Here is a 15,648-nt window from a genome sequence, read left to right on the forward strand (position 1 = left end):
GTATAGATTTTGCACATACTATAGGCTTCATATTACTTACATGCATTCTTTAGTATAGTATTATTGTGAATGTTTCAATTGGCAATGTAATCAATGTTCTTATGAAGCCAACTTGAAGGTCTTAGAATGTTTACTACGTCCATATTTCAAAGTTTGATGGATTAGTATTGGTTGCATTAAGATAAGTCCTATAAGCTACCTTTCCAACCATCACATCAACATGTCTATGTTGGATAGAGCATGTGACAACGAAAAAGCCAATATCCTTGTTTGACTTTTTGAATTATTTTAAAATTTGACCTAGTTGCACATGCAACTTATAAGCATTATCTCCTACTTATATTTGATTTTGTCTATTGCTATGCAATGACTTGCCATATGTTGGATATAACACATGCATATATATATATATATATATATATATATATATATATATATATATATATATATATATATATATATATATATATATATATATATATATATATATATATATGTAAATGCATATGCATGAGTGTGTGTGTGTTTAAGTGTGCTCATGTACATATGTATTTTTCTATGACATGCATGTACATATATGGCTACACACATATGTGTATGCACACAACACACATATTACATGCATGCATGCATACCAAACACATACATGCATACATATGAGAGAGAGAGAGAGAGAGAGAGAGAGAGAGAGAGAGAGAGAGAGAGAGAGAGAGAGAGAGAGAGAGAGAGAGAGAGATTTGAAGAGAACAATTTACATGATTGGTGCTCTCAATGGTCTCATTTATTAGAAGAGTAACATTTTGTAGCACAATCCTATTTTGATCATTCTTATTGTTGCAATAGGTGTAATGATGAGGGTTAAGGTATGAACATAGATTTTGATTGTCTACAATATTATGTCATGAGAAATGCCCTTGCCTATGGCATCATTTAATACTCAAGATATTCTTTAGTGTGGTGACAAATGCACACTAAACACATTCGGGAAAATTTTAACAAATATTGAAATGGGTTTTGAGAAAAATGTGACCATTTTGTGAAGTGTCCATAAATCTCAATCTCAACTTATGCAAGCCATAATCAAAGGCATTAATCCCATTATCTCAATCATTAATAAAACTAGGGAGGTATAGGTGTGTATACATTGATGGTGATAAGGAGAACAATACTTGCTAATCTACTCTCCTCAATTGCAAGACATTACGGACATGAAGGAGGAGGGAAACTTGCATTGCAAGGTCTAAGTGAAATGACGACTAAGTTTCCTATCAAGTTGTTAAACACAATGTTGTCCTCCCCTTATATATATTCCATGCTTGCAAGGGAAAAGATCCCCTTAGCACTCCTTAGTCCTTTGAAGGCCTAGAGGTTGGAAGGGGATGTAATGGAGGTAGAATCATGTGCACAATAGGTAAAGAATGAACAAGTTGATTCTGAGGGTTGCCTTCAAAGCATTTGCCATTGACATACACAAAGTTTGTGAAGATTAAAAAATCTCCCTCTTTAGTTCTCATAAGAGAGTCCACCATAGTTAAGCCAAATTGATGTCTAACTGTTTGTGGTTCCTTCTAGGTTCCACTATCCCATAGATCCATCCATGTCCTTAAGCCTTTGGTGTGGATAGCCTTAGAGATTTTTGGTCTTTTGTAGTAGGAGGAAGGGGGGATCATATGCATAAGGGAAAAGCCAAATACTAAGTAGTAGAGAGGGATCCCCTCTATTCATGGGCTAGTTGGGCCAACTTCCTTCTTGGTTTACCAAGTTTGAAGACTTCACAAAAGCGCTTGGGCTATGCAGGATTGGGTGATCTGATAGGCAAGCCACATTACCGAATAGTCAAACCATCTAGCGTCAAGCTAGCCACCTCCAGTAGTCAGAGAGGACTCAATCCATGCCCTCATGAGGTGTGACCAAGGTTGTTTCGAGAGGATCCTTTTGCATAGACCGAAGAGAAGCCCATTGGCTTTATTTGGGAGGGGTTCCAATCCATAGCTTGTCAGTGGTAAGGGTGTCACAAGAGATTTTGACCAATCCATTCCTATCTTGCTTCTTCCATACAAATTGTCTAAATGTCATCTTTGCACATAAGATAATAGTGTTATCATTAGCAAAAAAGTATGCCACAAATTGTTGACCATTAGGCATGGGGAGACCTCTAATGGCTTCGTCAACAACCACTTTGTCAATTCTTCTAAGTACACGGCCGTAATGAGAGCAAATATTAATGGTGCTAGCAGGCATCCTTGGTGTATCGACTTTTTGAGTGCGGGGGAGACCAAACCATTCACAATCACTGATGCCAAGGCATTAGAGAACAAGGCTAAGACCATCTTCATGAACACTGGTCCAAATCCAAAGCATGGAGTGTAGCAACTATGAACTTCTAGCTCATTCTCTCATAAGCTTTGTCAAGTTCCATATTGATCTAATGCACTAGAGCGTAATCCATAGCCAAGACCAGATTCATAACCACATCTTGTATGGAGTGCCCATAAATAAATCCATATTGCCTCTAAGGCACCACCTTGGATAGCTAATATTTTGTAGGCAAAGGGAAGCATCATTAGTGTCCGCTAATGCAATGGCTTGCACCTATCAAAGGACTTGAGAATTAATGTGACAAGGACCCTATTCATGACTTGTGAGAGAAAGCTTGAAGCATGAACCCAATCGAGGAAATCTACTAAGTCATCATCACATGTCTCCCACAGGCATTGGAAGAGCTCATAGGGAATCCATCATGTCTTAGGGCCTTCCTTATTTCATTGCCCAAAGAACCATCATAATCTCATCCTAGGAGAAGGGTTTTTCAAGTAGTAATGCATCATGCACTGTTGAAATTTTCCTGATAGCATCTTGAAAGAAGGACTTTACTTTATTTTCATAGATCCAAGCTAGCAATCAAGGAGAGATGGCGAATGAACACCCGTTTCCTGGTCATCAAAGACCACATTACCATGGTCATCCTCAATAGAAGTAATGGTCTCCATTTTATGCTTGGACCTAAGCATGCCCAAGAATAGAGAGGTAGAGGCATCCCCATGATTTCCCACATCCCCTTGAGTTGAACTCTAGCAACTTCCACATGTCTTTCTTCTTCCTTCTAGAAAAATATCCTCCACTTCCACAAGGAGGAGTTGCATAGTTGGGTCACTCAAAAACAAACTAAGAACATTGATAGTATGCATTGACAACAAGGGGGAATTCCCTTCTTCTAGACACTACCATTCTTGTACCATGATTCTTGGTAGCCTTAGTTATGCGCTTTGTGCATTTGATCCATCTGAATTCGGGTGACTGTAGGGGGTCCCTTGACTGTTCCCATGCAAGGCACAAGGCTTTGACAAACTAATTTTCATTTAGAAAGGAGGTATTGAATCTAAAGGGGAGGGGACCATTAGAGGCTTTACCTGAAAGAATCATCCTAAATGCGACGAAGATAGGAATATGGTCCAAAGCAATCTCGGAGAGGATAGGGAGGAATTGATACATGTTGGCAATCCACTATGCATGTATGTTGGCATATGATGCCAGGAGGCATATTTCACGGTGGATTTCGTGAGGTTTTACGGTGGATTCTGTAAACCTTGATTATCGGGGCTCATACACAAAGTGGATTCTTTGTGCGAGAAGTCGATGGGGACGCCTATCCTTTTCGGGCGTTTTGTTAATTTAGTGTGTACATGGGTGATTCCACAAAATACATATTAAATTAATAAACGTTTATGAGTTTAGAGTGCGCACTCATGATAAATTAAGGTTAGGATTGATTTCTAACCAATTGATTTATTTATGTAGCTGAAGATTGCTAGGTATTCACTTTTGTCGATTTAATTGTATTATTTTACTAATGATTGTGAATGCTTCAGTTCATGTGTAGAGATAGCAGCAGTGGCGGAGGAAAGCATTAGAAGATAGCGTGTATTTGAGTTATCACCTATATTTTGATGGGCGCATACCTTAGGAATGGCACCTATATTTTATCGCACCTATTTATTAAGGCGTTGGATATTTATTTATTATTTTTGTATGCGCATGGGCGCACGATTATGATATTTGTATTAGGACATTGTATTGGGTATGCCTGACTTCTTGGGCGCCCGCCCATTAGCTTTATTTCTATTTAGCACTAAAGCAAACTCAAAAGCCAAAAGCATGCTATTTTGTAATTTGGGCTATTATTTGAGCTTGAAGATGATTAATACATAAAATACATGCTTTGTGGAGTGCTCATACAAGGCATGGGGGGAGATTGCACCCAATTGGTCTCTTGTTTATGTCGTGCATGCTTTCTACCTTGAGTTTTGTGAAAAAAGTAGAGTTCTTTTGTTCTTGGGGACCTTCTGACGCTCACTACATGTGCTTACGGCATTCGATCTGTGCACCAGTGGTATCAGAGCGAAGCTGAGATCGAGAGCTTTCAATCGCTACCCATATTGCACGAAGGCAGAGCTCCTGGAATGATCGAGCTCTACAGTCAGTTTCATCGCGAACGGTCAATATGGGTGGATTCCTGGCAGTCAAGAACCTTTGTCTATAGCCTCTGATCGTGAAGGACCGGCCTGAGGAGGCGAAGGACCACTCCTACATCTCTCACTACAAGTCGTTTTTTCCACAGTCACAGTAAGCTTCTTCCATAATTAAAAGTTCTTAAGCTTTAAAATAAAGCTTAGTAAGCTTTATAAGAAGCTTAAGAAGCTTCAATCAAAAAATCGGTGGCAGCAGCGGGTCTTCAACGTGATTTTCGGCGCGACGAAAACGGCCCCCCCCTCAAAATTCATCAACCACCAGTCAGTTTACTTTCAAGCTTAGTCATCTAAGCTATAAGTCACTAATCTTCCTAATCTATCAAGTCCTGCAAGTTTTATTACTCTGCAAGTTCATCAAGTCCACAGAGATCACAATCGACTTATCTCAATAACTCCCATAAGGACTGTTCCTGCGCAGAAGCACAAAACTACAAAATTGTTCCCTAGAAGACTCTGTTCTCATACATAGACTTGCTGAACTAGTTTCAACACATGTTGAAGGTCATACGTAGTTTCTAAGAAGACTACAAATCTCGCAACCGCAAAAGACAAAGACCGTAAAAGCCAAACAAAAATCTATAAGCCTTGTATACCCGACTTTGAGCTACGCTCATCCCGCTAATTGGATTTTGAGAGTGTAAGGTCTTTTGGATTTTTACAAGATGACGGAACAAAATATGGACGATTTAATGACTGAAGGCGATCTTCCCGAACCTACGATGAAACAAAAATTGGATTTAATTATGATGCAACTTGATGAAGAACGAAGAGCTCGACAAGCTTTGCAAGTTCAATTGGCTAATTTGCAACGATCTACCACCGACAAAGATGGACCACAACCCGAAGATCTTATCTGACGTACCATCGATACAACGCTCGAAGCTCAATCCATCCGCAAAGAAATAAAGATAAGTAAAAGAAATTTTAAATTCCGTACTTTCAATGGAACTCGAGATGGAAAGACTGTCCTTGCATTTATCAGTCAGTTTGCTAATTACTTTCATGAAGAGACATACGCTGAAAAAGACAAAATTAAATGTGACACTAATCATTTAGTCGATGAGCATCTCTTTGGTGGACCGTGGTTCGTAAGAGCATTGATTGTCCCACTACCTGGGAGAGTTTCAAAAAGAAGTTTCTGCAGAATTTCCTTCCTCCTCAATTTCATGAAAAAGCCATAAAGCAATGGGACCTTCTACATCAAAGAGATCGTGAGCCTATTCCCAATACACCGAACGTTTTTGGAATGCCTTACTCCAACTCCGAATGCTTGAAGATGTACCTGAAGCGGCTCACAAACGCAAGTTTATGTCTGGATTACTTGGACATTACTACGCCGAAGTCAATATGTTCAAGCCTACAACCCTTGAAGATGCAATTTCTTTGGCTCATGATACTGAAGACAAGATTCGCAGAAGAGACAAGCGTCCACAATAATTTCAAGCAAATGGTAACAATGGTTCTAAGCAATTCAATTCAAAATTTAGAAGATTCAATCAAAGTCGTTTTCCTTCATCATCTTTTCGTAAGTCTTGGACAAAACCACCTGCTTTGCCATCAAATACCAATCAAAACCATGAGCCATCCTCATAGCCAAATCCTAATATTCCTAGACTTCCTGCCATTGCCAACAATGTATCTAAAGCCAAACCTATAGTTTGTTACAAATGCCATCAACCTAGACATCTAGCAGCCAATTGCCAATTGAAGAAGCCACCTGTCCATATCAATTATCTTGGAGCAATGGATGAAGAAGAACATGAGAAAATGCCTGACTTTACGGAAGATGAGGACGACAATGCTACTCCTTCAGATATTTTACCAGGTATGCCGACTCCACATTCTTTGTTGACAATGAAATGTTTAGTGCATGGAAAAGAAAAGATTATTTTGCATGATGATGCTAGTACACATGATTTTATTTTTCCAAAGTTAGTGAAAGAATTGAAATTACAAACTGTTTCTACACATTATCGCATTAAAGCAGCATTCCTAGGCACAAGATATAATGGAACACAAGAGGTGCATGACTTAGAAATAAAAATTGGTGAATATATTGAAAGAAAGAATTTCCTAGTTGTACCTTTGCAGTCTAGTGATATTATCCTAGGTATGCCTTGGTGTCATCAGTATAATCCTGACATAGATTATTCCACGCATTCAATTAAAATTTATTTTCAAGGAAAACAAATTACATTGCATGGTATGCACGCATCTAATAATTTTCCACTGCTTACTCATACTCAAGCTAAACGTGCATTACGTAAAAGTAGTAAATCTTATTTAATTTGGGTGAATGAACTTCAAGCTAAAGAAAAACATATACACTCTGGGCATAAAGAATTCCTTGCACAATTTAAAGATTGTTTTGCTGAAAATTTACCACCTGGACTACCTCCTTCACGTCCTGAAGACCACAAAATAGATTTAATTCTTGGTACACAACCACCATGTAAAGCACCATATAGGCATAACCAGATTGAACAGAAAGAAATTCAAAATCAAGTAGAGGAATTATTAAACAGAGGATTAATTAGACCTAGTAGTTCTCCATTTTGCGCACTTGTTTTATTGGTAAAGAAGAAGAATAATACTTATCGCATGTCCATTGATTATCGTGCCCTGAATAAAATTACTATAAAGAATAGATATCCAATTCCTAGGGTAGATGATCTTATGGATAAACTATAAGGTTCTGCCATATTTAGTAAGATAGATCTTAAATCTGGTTATCATCAAGTGAGATTAGATAAATCTGATATATTCAAAACTGCATTTCGAACACAATTCGGACACTATGAATTTCTAGTGATGCCTTTTGGATTGACTAATGCACCTGCTACATTTAGCCGAATGATGAATCACATATTTTTGAAATATCAACATTGTGTTATAGTATTCTTTGATGATATCTTAGTATTCAGTAAAAATGAGAAAGAGCATTATGAACATCTGTCTTTAGTTTTCAAGTTCTTGAAAGATAATCAATTGTATGCTAATCTAGAAAAGAGCAAGTTCTTTCAAACAGAAATTGAATATCTAGGTTATATTGTGTCATCAGAAGGTATTAAGGTTGACCCTAAAAAGATAGAAGCAATATTGAATTGGCCCATACCCAAAAATATGCATGTGTTACGTTCTTTTCTAGGTCTTACTAGTTTTTACAGGAAGTTTGTGCGAAATTTTTCATTACTTACCTTGCCTTTGACTAAATTTTTAAAGAAAGGTATTGTTTATCATTGGTCTAATAATCAACAAAATTCTTTTGATTTATTGAAACATGCATTAACCCATGCTCCTGTATTACAACTACCTGATTTCTTTTTAGTAGTTACTGATACTAGCAGATCTAGAATAGGAGCCGTACTTATGCAAGATAATCATCCCATAGCCTATTCTAGCTGTAAACTGAAACCATCCGAACTTAAATATTCTACATATGATAAAAAATTGTTAGCTGTTGTACAAGCCTTACGTCAATGGAAACATTACTTAATGGGTTCTGAGTTTATGATTAAGACTTACTAACAAAGTATTAGACATCTCCTTAGTCAACCATAAAATCTCTGACCGACATATCAAATGGGCAGCTTTCATTCAGAGTTTTCATCCCCTTATTCAATATCAACTAGGAAAAGAAAATGTAGTAGCCGATGCTTTGAGTAGAAGACCGACCATTCATAATATTTCTATCATACCATTTGATTCCCTTATCCCTATGAAAGATACTTATCATCAAGACATTACTTTTCAAGCTGATTGGAATAAATTACTTGGAAATAACTGGATTCCTATTGATTCACTGTCTTACAATGATGGATTCATGTTTTATGAAAAGAGATTAAGTGTTACAATTCCATTTAGATCTTTTGTTTTGAATGAGATTCATTGTCCTCCATATTAAGGTCATAGAGGTATTATATCTACTTTGCGTACATTGACTGAAGATTTTTATTGGCCACATATGGAAACTGATGTATCTAACTTTGTTTATGAATGTTTAGTCTGTCAAAGAGTTAAGAGACATCATGGTAAACAGTATGGTTTACTAATGCCTTTATATATTCCATCAAGACCATGGGAACAGATTTCTATGGATTTTATTACTGGTTTACCTAATACTAAAGCTAACCATGATATGATTTGGACAGTTGTAGACAGGTTTAGCAAACAAGCATATTTCATTCCATGCAAGAAAACTTTAACAACATCTCAAGCAGCTCAGTTGTTTTTGAAAACTGTTTTCACTAATCATGGTTTATCAAAAGTTATTATTTCTGATTGTGATTCTAGATTCTGTAATAATTTTTGGATTACTTGTTTGCTAACTTAGGAACAAATATTGATTTTTCATCTACATTTCATCTTGAAACAAATAGTCAAAGAGAAGCTACTAACAGTACTATTTTAGATCTTTTACGTGCTTACACTATTTCAAAACCACATACATGGGATACACATCTACATTTACTTCAGTTTGCATATAACAATACTCCACACACAGCTACAAAGAAAGCACCGTTTGAAGTGATTTATGGCTAAAGATTATCTACACCTGTTGCATCTTTATCAAATAAAATTCAGAGTGCTGATGATATTGCTAACATGCACGCTACTATTTTTGATGAAGTTAAAGACATGATTGCCAAAGCCCAGCAATCATATACAAAGCAAGCGAATAAGAAAAGACAGGCCATGAATTTTAAAGTTGATAACTATGTTTGGTTAAGAATAGAGAAACGTAGATTACAAAGTGTAGATAAACACCCAGTTGTGAAATTAGCACCTAGATTCTATGGACCATTTAAGATCATTCATAAAATCAATGACAATGCATTTAAGTTAGAACTACCACCACATTGGAAATTTCACAACACCTTTCATATTAGTTTATTACGACCCTTTAGAGGCCAATTACCTGTACACCCTGTCTATGAAAACCCACCTTTGTTAGATGAAGAGACTGAAGTCCTTGAACCTGAAGCTATTATAGATACTGACTTTATGACTACTAGAACTGGCCATAGATATTCTAGATATTTGGTCAAGTTTAAAAACCATCCTGTTGAAGAGGCCCAATGGATGCACGCTAGAGACTTAAATGCTTTCCCCACTCTGTTGGCTCCACATTGAGCTAATAGCAATTAAGGACAATTGCTATCCCACCTTGGGGGTATGATGCCAAGAGGCATATTTCACGGTGGATTCCGTGAGGTTTTACGGTGGATTCCGTAAACTTTGATTATCAAGGCTCATACACAAAATGGATTCTTTGTGCGAGAAGTTGATGGGAACACCTATTCTTTTCGAGCATTTCGTTAATTTAGTGTGTACATGGGTGATTCCATAGCGGGTGATTTTGCAAAATACATATTAAATTAATAAACGTTTATGAGTTTAGAGTGCACACTTGTGATAAATTAAGGTTAGGATTGATTTCTAACCAATTGATTTATTTATGTAGCTGAAGACTGCTAGGTATTCACTTTTGTCGGTTTAATTGTATTATTTTACTAACGATTGTGAATGCTTCAGTTGATGTATAGAGATAACAGCAGTGGTGGAGGAAAGCATTGGAGGATAGCGTGTATTCGAGTAATCACCTATATTTTGATGGGTGCATACCTTAGGCATGGCGCCTATATTTTATCGCGCCTATTTATTAAGGCGTTGGATATTTATTTATTATTTTTGTATGCGCATGGGCGCATGATTATGATATTTGTATTAGGACATTGTATTGGATATGCTTGACTTCATGGGTGCCCGCCCATTAGCTTTATTTCTATTTAGCACTAAAGCAAACTCAAAAGCCAAAAGCGTACTATTTTGTAATTTGGGCTATTATTTGAGCTTGAAGATGATTAATACATAAAATACATGCTTTGTGGAGCGCTCACACAAGGCATGGGGGGAGATTACACCCAATTGGTCTCTTGTTCATGTTGTGCATGCTTTCTACCTTGAGTTTTGTGCAAAAAGTAGAGTTCTTTTGTTCTTGGGGACCTTTGGACGCTCACTACGTGCACTTACGGCATCCAGTCTGTGCACCAGCATAGCACCTATCCAATCGGCCAACACGCCAAGTACTTGTGTGATGTCTATTGTGCCAAGTAAAGATATTAGCCGCATGCTTGTGTTGCAATAGGGCTAGATCTCTAAGGTCGACACTCCTCTCCAGATCCCACTAGGCCTCTCACTCTTGAAGTGACATCATCCTATAACCATGTGATCGATCAACATGCCTTGTTGTCATATTTTAGTCTCCCACTACGATGGCTAGGGCCAACTTGAATTTCCTAGTTAGGTTGGCAATCGTAGCTGTTGACAAATTGGGGCCATACACATTGCAAACTATGCCTTCTAATAGCCATTGCAAGACTTACATCTGATCCCCACATAAACTTCGAGGCAAGTTCCTCTTTGGCTGCAATGAGGATTCTTCCTCTGCCCCTTTCAAATACGTCCACTATAATAGTATAGCTTGGTAGGAAAATCCATGCACATTGTCTCCATCAAGTTTGATTTCTTCGAGGGAAAGAATATCTGGTTTGTGCCTCTTGATCAAATTGTAGCAAACTATTTTCCTATTCTCAAACGAAAGGCTGCACATGTTCTAGGAGATGAGCGCCATCTTACTACTATTTCTTGAGAGATCCTTTAGTGCTATGTTTATAGCTCCTTTGCATTTGCCAGGCTCCTTTAGGTAGTGCATTCTCCTTCTATGGCATGGTTATTTTAGCCCCTCACCCAACTCTTTGAGCTCCCATGTCTACATCGGAGCAAGAAGCCTCTATCTTCTTAGTCTTCCCCTTGGGTTCGGGTTCTTGTGTGCTGCTCAATTTGCCAACATCAATAGGCTTTTCAAAGGGGCATTTGCTAGCCTGGTCTTTTCGCTATTGCGGTTTGAAAATACCATCGTTACCAGAATAATGTCTCTTAATTTGGAGAGAGAGAAAGAGGGGGGAGTCCTTGTAATAGATGCTTTGAATCTCAAGGCTTGAACCTGCATATGTAATTTTTGCACAAACAAATGGAGAAGTGACAAGGTGGGCGAGGATTGAAAGTTCAAACCTTCTTGTTTTCTTGAATTTTAAGTAGAGAATCTTACTACTATATTATTTTTGCTATAGGTTCAGAAAGCCCTGAACCTCTAGAGGACTTCCCGAACGACCCCCTTTTCTAAACCTCCCTTTTCAATCCAAACCCCATCCTCTCCCCTCTTTCTCATGTGTAATCTCTCCTTTTTGTTCCCCCTCCATTTTTTCATTAAAGCGCCCCCTCGCCCCCCTCTTTTCTCACCTCCCTTTTTAAAATTAAAACCCCCACCCCCCTCTCTCACTTATAATCTCTCTTTCTTTTCCCCCTCCCCTTTTTAATTAAATTCTACCCCCTCCCCCCCCCCCCCCCTCTCTCTCTCTCATTTGTAGGGCCTGGGTTCTCTCTCTCTCTCTCTCTCTCTCTCTCTCTCTCTCTCTCTCTCTCTCTCTCTCTCTCTCTCTCTCTCTCTGTGTGTTAATTAAATCAAACTTCTTATTAAATCAAAAGTCTTTTGTTACATTAAACTTTTTTATTTAAACTTTTTTTAAAAAATATTTTAAAATATTTTTTAATTTAAAGTTTTTCAAACATAGTTTTTCACACACTTTGAGAGAGAGAGAGTGTGTGTGTAAGTGAGAAGAAGAATAATAATAATAAAAAGAAAAAGACGGAGAAAGGAGGCGGGAAAGAGGAAAGATAATAGTAAATTTTAAATTAAACATTTTTCTTTTCCCCTTCCTCCCTCTCTCTCATGTGTAGGGCGTAGGTTTTTATTTTCTCTCTTAAGTCAATTTAAAATTTTAATTAAAAATTTTAATTTTTTTAAGTTAAAGTTTTTTTGACATAGTTTTTCATACACTTTGAGAGGGAGATAAAAGAAGAAGAAGAAGAAGAATGATAAAGAAGAAGAAGATGATGATGAAGAAATAGAAAAAGATGAAGAGAGGGGGAAAGAGAAAAGAGAATAGTTTTTTTAATTAAACATTTTTAATATAGTTTTTGACTTAGAGAGAGAGATAAAGAGGAAATATATAATTTGAAATAGAGAGAAAATAGGAGGAGAGAAAGGGAAAGAGAAAAATAGAGAGAGAAGAAATATATAGAGAGAAAAGAGAGCAAGAGAAAAAAACTTGAGAGAGAGAGAGAGAGAGAGAGAGAGAGAGAGAGAGAGAGAGAGAGAGAGAGAGAGAGAATGAAAGAAAAAACAGGAGAGGGAGAGAGAGGGGGAACAGAGAGAAAGAGAATTATAGAGAGAGAAAATGTAAAATTTAAGAGAGAGGAAAAGAAAAAGGAAAGGGGAGAGAGATAGAGAGAAGAAAATGAGAGAGAGAACAGAAGAAGAAGAGAGAGAATTTGAACACAGAGAGAGAATTATAGAGAGATGAAAGATAAAATTTAAAAGAAAGAGAAAAGAAAAGAAAATAAAGAGAAAAGAAAACAAAAGGAGAGAGAAGGAAAAGAGAGAAGAGGGGGGAGAGAGAGAGAGAAACAAAGAGAGAGACGAAGAAGAAAAAAGAGAAAGAGAGATAGGGGAAAAAAGAAAAGAGAAAAATCTTTTTTAAATTTAAATATTTTTTGAGAGAGGAAGGGAGAGAGAAGGAGAGGGGAGAAGAGAGAGAGAATATAAAATTTAAAAGAGAGAGAGGGAGAGAAAAAATAGATAAAATTTAAAAGAGAGGGAGAGAATAAAAAAAGGAAAATTAGGAGAAAGGGGAGGAAAAGAATAGGGGGCAGAGAGACAAAGAGAGAGAGAGAGAGAGAGAGAGAGAGAGAGAGAGAGAAGAAGAAGAAGAAGAAGAAGAGAGAATATAAACATAAAGAGAGAGAAATATATATAGGAAAAATATAAAATTTACATACTTTAAGAGAGATTGAGGGGAGAGAAGAAAGTGAAAGAAGAAGAAGGAGAGAGAGAGAGAGAGATAGAGAGAGAGAGAGAGAGAGAGAGAGAACATGTAGAGAGAATTGTAAAGAGAGAGAAGATAAAATTTAAAAAGAGAGAGAATAAAAAATAGAAGAGAAAGAGAGAAGGAAAAGAGAGAAGAGAGAAGGAAAAGAGAGAAGAGAGAAAATAAAAACATAGAGAGAAAAAAAGGAGAAAGCAAGAGAAATGAAAAAATTTCAAAAGAGAATGAAGAGAGAGAGAGAGAAGAAGAAGAAAAGAAAAAGGAAAAAAGAGGAGAGGAAAAGAGAGGAGAGAGGGGGGAGAATAAAAGAAAAGAGAAAGAGAGAGAAAGAGAACCAGGAGAGGATAAAAAAATAAATTAAAACAGAAGGTAGAGAGAGAGAGAATTAGATAAGGAATTTAGGGAGGGAGAAAGAGTAAATAAAAAATTAAAAACAAAGAGGGGAAAAGAGGAAAGAGAAAGATAAGAAATAGATTGTTGAACGAAGTTGCCATGCAATAGCACAGCTTTGCTTGCGACCGAACGGCCTAGCATTGTATGCACACATTCAAATTCACTCCCATTACCACTACAAAACGCCAGTTATATTTTATGCAATCTTTGTGCAAATGAAAATTATTGGGCAAAGTTCGAAACTAATAAACACTGTGGGCAAGAGGCAGAGACCAAAAAGAAGACCGGAACCGCTAGACGTCACTCTTCTGTGTGTGTCAGAATTGGGCAAAACACACACGCGCGGGACATGTGGAGAGGTGACCTGCAGTGTGAAGAGTCCCTAAAGAAAGGAGAGGGAGGAGGAACATGGAAAGTAGTTATTCCTGTGCAAGCAATCGTCATCCTTGCCGTTCACTTCTCTTCTTCCTTCTTTCCTTCCTTGCTCGATCGAGAGAGAGAGAGAGAGAGGGCTGCAATCCCTTTGATTATCATGTCACTCCTCGTCTGTGAATTCTTCTTGTCTTAACGAGGGCCTTCCCGCACTGTCTTTCTAGGGTTTTCTCCGTTCCGATCCATGGATCCCATCGCTTCTCCCTCGTTCTCTTCCTCTTCTTGCAGCGACGGCATCGCTGTTTCTTGGCCCAGTTGGCCCCCCCTCCTCTCCACGGCCGATCTTCTTCGGCAATTGTCAGGGATCTGCTCGGCCCTGCTCGGACCTGCCCCTCTGCCACCGTCATCTGCCGGGATCGTGCCTTCGCATGGCACGCCATTGCTGAGCAATTCCGGGATCGCCCCTGTGTACGGCACACCGTTGTTGAGCACTCCTGCCGCAGGGACAATCACCACTAGAAGAAACAGAGCAGGACCTCGCATTTCCACCCTGGGAATCGCCTACCTCCTTCTCGGGATCTCATCTACCCTGATGCTGTTCGGGTCCTTCGCCTTCATGCTGGGCTTCATGCTCATGCCCCTCTTCTTCTTCATGGTGTTTGCATTCTGCTTGTTGACTCTCGTGGCTAATTTGAAGGCCCCTGGATTGGCCCTTTACTCCTTGATAGGCAGCGTTACTGGGGTGAAACAAGGGGTTTTCAATGCGGATGCGACGCCTCTTAAGCAGGTACAGTTCCATTGACCACCGAAGCTGTCTGTCTTTCTGCTTCTTCATACGGTAGAGTCGTTTTCTCAGAAACAAAGGCAGAAAGGAATTTCCTGGCTCCCTGCAGCACTCACTAATGGGAGCGCAGTCATGGCTGGCCACGCTGGTGTAAATTTTATATAATGTTATATGAAAGGTCTAATCTTCTCTTATCTCCTCCAGGAGGAGATACTGTGTACAGTCTATTCCCATGTTAGAAAAGATTCTTTTGTAATGCCTGAAACCAGCAGTTATTAAATGTGAGTCAACAAAATAATGACAAAATTAGGGGACAAGAAAGAAAAATGCAGCTAGGCAGGCATTTTTCTGATGGTCTGGGAGCCTTCCATGCATATGCAAAAAGAAATAGTGTTATGCTCTGCGTGTTCAATGAAGGCAACACACAAGAAAGCCAAGCAGTGATATTGACAGATACAGTTGTGATTGCTTTTGTAAGATTGGGTGCATGATCAAGGAGACATCGTAGGAAACGGAAATTCTCCCCGTGCAGTCCATTATAATCAACTTACAAAGAGCATCATGGTGAACACATATCCATTATAACCTAATGGATATATATTGTATTGGGTCTGCCTTAAGT

At 38.2% G+C, this 15,648-nt stretch overlaps 1 protein-coding gene across 1 annotated transcript; it reads left to right on the plus strand.

Moving 5' to 3' along the window:
* The first annotated feature begins 14,212 nt into the window (after positions 1–14,212).
* LOC148018518 (uncharacterized) lies at positions 14,213–15,139 on the plus strand. The gene has a single exon (XM_087662226.1). It carries the CDS (start codon positions 14,487–14,489, stop codon positions 15,042–15,044), a length of 558 nt encoding a protein of 185 aa, XP_087518352.1. The 5' UTR covers positions 14,213–14,486; the 3' UTR covers positions 15,045–15,139.
* Positions 15,140–15,648: the final 509 nt, after the last annotated feature.

This window comes from Lygodium microphyllum, chromosome 21, assembly GCF_053477565.2.
Source record: "Lygodium microphyllum isolate KBCC chromosome 21, Lygodium_microphyllum_v1.1.10, whole genome shotgun sequence".
Taxonomy (NCBI): Eukaryota; Viridiplantae; Streptophyta; class Polypodiopsida; order Schizaeales; family Lygodiaceae; genus Lygodium; species Lygodium microphyllum.

Excerpts from the sequence above, each read along its gene's own strand:
- LOC148018518 (XM_087662226.1), top strand. The coding sequence starts at position 14,487 with ATGGATCCCATCGCTTCTCCCTCGTTCTCTTCCTCTTCTTGCAGCGAC.